Source organism: Physeter macrocephalus, chromosome 10 (assembly GCF_002837175.3).
Source record: "Physeter macrocephalus isolate SW-GA chromosome 10, ASM283717v5, whole genome shotgun sequence".
Lineage (NCBI taxonomy): Eukaryota > Metazoa > Chordata > Mammalia > Artiodactyla > Physeteridae > Physeter > Physeter macrocephalus.
In genome coordinates, this window is record NC_041223.1 from 25,435,746 (window position 1) to 25,442,047 (window position 6,302).

At 40.9% G+C, this 6,302-nt stretch overlaps 1 protein-coding gene and 1 non-coding gene across 2 annotated transcripts in view; both read right to left on the minus strand.

Annotated features, from left to right (window-relative positions):
- The window catches only part of ECT2L (epithelial cell transforming 2 like), a 56,587-nt gene that overhangs the window by 15,944 nt on the left and 34,341 nt on the right, over window positions 1-6,302 (minus strand). Inside the window, 2 exon segments of the mRNA XM_024122418.2 lie at window positions 1,876-1,962; window positions 4,810-5,036. Coding sequence (XP_023978186.1) covers window positions 1,876-1,962; window positions 4,810-5,036 — 314 coding nt within the window.
- On the minus strand, window positions 3,406-3,478 carry TRNAG-GCC (transfer RNA glycine (anticodon GCC)). Its single transcript has one exon. It is a non-coding gene; the product is annotated as a tRNA-Gly (tRNA).

Consider the following 6,302-nt stretch of genomic DNA (forward strand, 5'->3'; position numbering starts at 1 on the left):
TCATCATCACTGATAAGACAGAGTACTGCCTTTACGGAGGTGAAGGTCTCATGAGAAAGCCTTTGGGTTGCTCACTCTTTGTTTTCCTATTTCTTTTTCCCATTAGCATTTTATTGATTATCCTGTAGACAGAAGAACTGACATGAGCTAGGCCTCTCATCATCAACTAATTCAACAGTTACTTCTCGTTGAGTGTTATGAAATACTGAAACTCAGGCTCTTCTTCCCGTGTTTAGGGAAAAGTACCTGTGAACCCGCCACTCCTGGGTAATTAGGTTGCCAGGTGGTCTATATTTTCTATATATCAAAGTCCTGTTTTATTTTGTAATGCAGAGGGAAAAGCCATACACTGGTGTAAAGAAATCCCACATCCTGATAGTAACTGAGCTATGTTTATGTATGGAGAAATTAATTTTCCTTACTGGGACTAGGTAATTCTTTTCCTTATATTTGTACTTTTGAAAAGTTGTAAAATTAGGATCTTTACAATAGAAAACAATTACAGTATTCAATTTTGAAAATCTAATGGCCTTGTAATACTTGAGCCTAGAACGATTAAAACTCCTAGAACACAATTTCCTCTTTCCCCTCCAGCCCTAGGTCTGCCCCACACCGCCCCAAATAAAATATGACAATACTAACGTGTAATGCCATGTGATCTTCACCTGAAACGTCAACCATAATTGCATGAACTAAAATTAAAATGTAAAAGTAATTTAAGAGAAAAATCAGAAAACTCATTCTGTTTGAAATACTCTAAGCACTGTTCTTGGTTAAGTTTTATCTTTCAAACACATGGTCTGTATATAATGCCTATTTAGACATACCTAATGAGTTAAAAAATACATCTATATCCCACTTGGCAGTTGGCTTACAGCCCACATTATATTTTATGTGTATTTACATATTTTTAAAATACTGGAGTTATCTAACATTTATCATCATTTTGACTTAAGGTTTCAGTTGTCAAAACTTCTGTTGTTGTCTTAAAACCATTGTCAGGTATTATTACCAATAGTCGGATGAGATTCTCTCGTAATGACTGCACTATGTAAATGCCCTCCTCCTTGGTGGTTCCTGGGGATGGGTTTGGGGATGAGTGAGCGCGGGGCCGGTGAGGTCCACGGCGGACCGTCCACTGTAGGCGGACCGGCCCTGGGTGTTGTGTGACTGGGAAAGAGCCTTGGGGCTGAGCTCCGCGCTGCAGGATTCAAGATTCTCTCTTTGCCTGTTGTCTAACCTTAGGGAAATCCTTTACGTTTTCTGACTTTACTTCTTCCTCTACAAAATGTGGGTTCTAACACCTGACTTACAGGATTCTGAGGTTGAAACGTGATAATAAATGTGGATGTGTGTTGCAGAAATGCTAGACGGCACGCATGCACTGTGTGTTACTGTCGCACAGGACCAAGTCTCTGCCTGTCTGCACCTGCTTCACCCACTACTACCCTTTCTAAACGGAAAGACAGAGCCCTAAAAGTTATATTGATTATACTCAGCGTTTGAAGTCAGACCATAGCTGATGGGTCGGTTAAACACTGTGAACCTTCATGTCCATGTACCATTTCTTTAAATGCCGTCCTAGCGTCCTATCAGAAAAGCAAGGAGTAGCACAGAGATGGCTCTTGCTGCCGAGATGTTACACGTCCATCCTCTTGGCTCAACTTCTTTTTAGACCAGGATTTATTCAAAAGAAAAATCTACTGGCTGGATTTCCCCCAGTTATATTTAGAGGGTTCTTTCCCCCTAAGAGAAACTTTCAAGAAAAAAGGAAGAACGAACCAGAATAAAGGTTGAAGCTTTTTTTTTTTTTTTTTTTTTTTTGGCCAGGAGCAAAACAAATAGAAAATTCTTATTATGTGATAATTGGCTTACCAACTCAACCAGCAACTCAAAATTTGGACCGTTTTTGCTGAGACTTGATTTTGTGTCCTGAGGATTATCTTCTCTAACATTTCTTTCCTGAAGATTAAATGCAGACTTGGTTATTTGGGGCGGGCCCTGGGATGTCTAACTGCCCAGTCAGCGCTACGCCCCTTGAGGGTTCAGAAGCTCTGCCCTTCAGCCATAACCATAGTGGCCCTGAGACACAATGAATTAAGCACTCGACAAATTTGATGCCTCTCTTAAATTTTACGTTTAAAAAAATAATAACCTTTTGCTTCCTAGGAACTGCATCATACTTGAGAAACTAAATTCAGTGCAGCTCCTGGTTCCCTTGGAGTCAGGAGAGGGAACCTGCTCTTGAGCAGCTCCTCCCAGGTGCCTGGGACCAGGCCTCTGCCTCAGCTCTGCTCAGTCACCAGGCAGCAGAGTACAAACAAGTTATCTTGCTTTTAAAATGCCAGAAGCAAAAGCTCACAGTACTTTATAAAATTCACCTCTTTGTTCACCTAGTGAAAAAGTGTCAAAAGTAATTCACATGCCATTTCTAGATGTTTCCACATTAAATATGGCTTATTCTTTCTTCACTTTGCCTTGTTAATTGTTCTTGTGGTTTCCGTATAATTTAGCACATTAAAAAAAAAAACCCCCCCTTCGGCCTGCAGCATCCCAGGGTCCACCCCAGCAATGGAACAATGGTCCCATGTTTGTGCTGAGGCGTATGATAATTAATGGCCACTACTGCTGCCCTTCCTAGTCAAAGATAAAACTACCTATAGCAACCCACTGATAAGTAGGAGGGAGACTGAAAGAAAAACACCAATTTATAAGCAAGACTCCTTTTGCCTTACTCGACTCAGGCAAAAACAAGTTTTTATTTTGTACCTGCAGCCATCCCTTATGGCTGCCTGAAGCCTTTGTATAAGAGCCCTGGTCCTGGAACTGCATGCAGCCAGCCAGCGCCTGAGCCTGAGCGCTTCACAGCTGCTCCACAGAGCCTTTCTGCCATGTCCTTTGTCCTCCCCGTTCGGGGCTGACCCATAGCAGCCTGGCATGTATTTATACTTAAATCTACTTTGAATTTTGACACAATAATTTCTATGCGTGGAACACTCTCTTCTTTCAAAAGAAATTATAGTGCTGATAATTTATATGGAGAAATGATAACTTCAACCAGTCAGTGGTGACACCCGTAGTTGTGTAGGTAGACGTGGTTGCAGGCGTAAAATGAAAATGAAACTCAGCCTGCCTGGCCGAGGTTAAGAGAACCCAAGCGGTACAGATCGGATTGTGGATCCCACAGACGAGGGAGGCCCCCCTATCTGGGATATCATCTTTTTGTACAGGCTCCCATGAGTGCTCAGGCGTTAAACTGCAGCAGTGGGCTCCTAGACCCCCCTGGCTATCCTAGAACCTGCTTGCTCATACTGGGGCTTTGTTTCACCTCTGGCTCAGCAACAGCTTTTTAAATTTTTTATTTATTTACTTTTTGGCCATGCTGAGTGGCTTGCAGGATCTTAGTTCCCTGACCAGGGATCAAACCTGGGCCTCCTGCAGTGGCAGTGCAGAGTCCTAACCACTGGACCGCCAGGGAATTCCCAGCAACAGCTTTTTTTTTTTTTTAATTAAATTTTTTTTTTTTGCGGTACGCGGGCCTCTCACTGCCGTGGTCTCTCCCGTTGCGGAGCACAGGTTCTGGACGCGCAGGCTCAGCGGCCATGGCTCACGGGCCCAGCCGCTCCGCGGCATGTGGGATCTTCCCGGACCGGGGCACGAACCCGTGTCCCCTGCATCGGCAGGCGGACTCTCAACCACTGCGCCACCAGGGAAGCCCTATCTTCTACATTTAAAAAATATTTTGAAAAACTTGCATTTATTTGAAAAACAACCTTTTTCCATTTGACTTTTCATTGCTTATGACATACATGACATACTTCTATCATTCATCTTTCCACTTTTCTTTCTAGTCCTTAATATCTGTGAAAGAACCAGGAAAAATAATTTCTCCTTGTTTATAGCTTCATAACTTTTAAAATATTGGTTGAACATCTACTAAATGTGGTAGAGTTAAAACCAAGAAGACAAAGCCCTGCTTTGGAGACCTTTGTGTAAAGAGATGTAGGCATACGTTGACATAAAATATCCGCATGCATATTTGTGTGTTACAGCTCTTGTGTAGACAGTAATTATGTTAACAGATGTCAAATAAGGAGCAGGGCAGGGGAAGGGAAGAAGTAAGGCATATGACTTGATTGGTACAGTGCTTCAGTGACATGTGAAGAGTTAGGGAAAAATGAGTAGGCAGTTAAAGACGCAGGAGAAACCTATTTAAATAGGTGGGCTTTGTTTGTTTGTTTGTTTGTTTTTAAATACTTCATTTTAAAGAACTGACTGGTTTAGATGAAGATCTAAAGTTGAGACAGGAAATTGTTTCCAAAAGACTTTATTGTGAGAATTGGATCATGAGTATGACGTGTAAACGAGAAAACACATTCAGTGATGTCCAATAGGCTTGTCCGTGGAGCCCATCACCAAATCAAATATTTTAGATAGAAAATAAGTAGAACTTAATTATAGAACAATTTAAGTCTTGGGTGCTGTGGTCTAAGAGATGCTTAATTGGGTTGTTGGCAATTAACTTTTAGAGCAAATTGTAGAGGGAAAAGGACCAAACTCTCTGGCTTAGCAAACAGTGAATTTTGCCTAGGTAAACAATTGACTGACACAGAATTAATAAGATGGTAAAATTTGAACCCAGGAACTAGCTTCAGCATTTTGAAGATGAATATATTTTTTCTTAATGGATATTCATGATATTTTGAAAGGAGATATGAAAAACAAAGGGAATAAAGTTTTACCAAAGATGCTTACGAGTCAACTTTTACTTGTGCATTCCTACACTTGTATTCACTCTGGATGTGTAACAAGCTTCAAAATTAAGCTGCAACAGAAGTAGCAAGAGTTCTTACCTGTCATCCTGCCACTTGTGTTCTTCTGCAACTCCTTGAAGAGAGGACTTAGTTGTTTCCTTACTGATTTCAAGGTGTCTTCCAGGAAGTTGGTGAGGCTGGACCACATCTGCAGCTTTGTTTTGCTGAAGTAGGTGGAAGGGGGCGCCCTCTCCCACTGTCGTCCCAGCCAGTCACTAAGAACTGACATTATTTTCTCCTTTTAGCATTGCAGACTTAAGCTCAGATGAAAGAATTCTTCCTGTTTACAGTATGAAAAAAAACTTAATTGCATTTATATCAGGCTTATTATCCTTTCTCATTAGAAGACTAAGATAAACACCCATAGTCTGCTTTCAAAGGTAAAATTAGAAATGCAAAAAGGATGCAATGAATAATTTCAAATGCCTATCTACTCTTTGATGGATAAGGCTGACATGTTATTTTGTATTTGAAATAAAAAATTAAATAGCTGCTGGATTTTTGCATCAGAAAGCAGAAGAGTCATCCAAGTAAGGATATACAGTTGTATGTTTACATCCTAAAAATAAAAATACAGGAAAACCCCACTCTGCCTGGTTTCCCCATCGTGTCATCCAAAGTCATCCCCATTGTAGCCAAGCCTGTATCTTGTTTACATCATGTCAAGCTACTCTTTCTCTACAAATATCTCTACAAGACTGTACTGGGTGCTTAAGAAAGTTCCTCTCCTTGAACATCAGTGACTGAATGATACAGGGCCAAGTGAAATTTGATTTTCTGTCCTAAATGGACAGTTTGATTCTTCTCCCCACATTTGTGCTGACAAACGTGAAAATATTCGTAACATGTTCTTCTAGAAGGAGAAGAAGAAGAGTGGGAAAAGGAGGAAGAGGAGACAGAGGAGGAAAAAAAGAAGAAAACCTGTTTTATAAACAGCAGTGTCTGCACCCTGCTGTCTCTGCAAGGCTGATTCCTCCCTGCTCGGGGCCAAATATGCTCTCATCGGATGATGGTGCTATATAAACTAAAATTAACAAACACTTCTGCTACAAAACTATATTAGGTCGATGTGCTTTTTGTTGTATCTATATGGAAACTTTTCCCTTACAAGCCTCCCAATCATGCCAGCTTTCCTCAGTCTTGAAAGGCCCTTAGCGTTCAGGATTAGAGAAGCAATGCTTTATATAGTTTTACATCACTCCGAGTCCTCTTTGATAGAAAGCAAGGGATTTTTAAAGGGGTAAATGATTAACATTATTATCTTTTTAAGGATTTTTTTAACATCTTTATTGGAGTATAATTGCTTTACAATGGTGTGTTAGTTTCTGCTTTATAACAAAGTGAATCAGTTATACATATACATATGTCCCCATATCTCTTCCCTCTTGCATCTCCCTCCCACCCTCCCTATCCCACCCCTCTAGGTGGTCACAAAGCACTGAGCTGATCTCCCTGTGCTATGCGGCTGCTTCCCACTAGCTATCTATT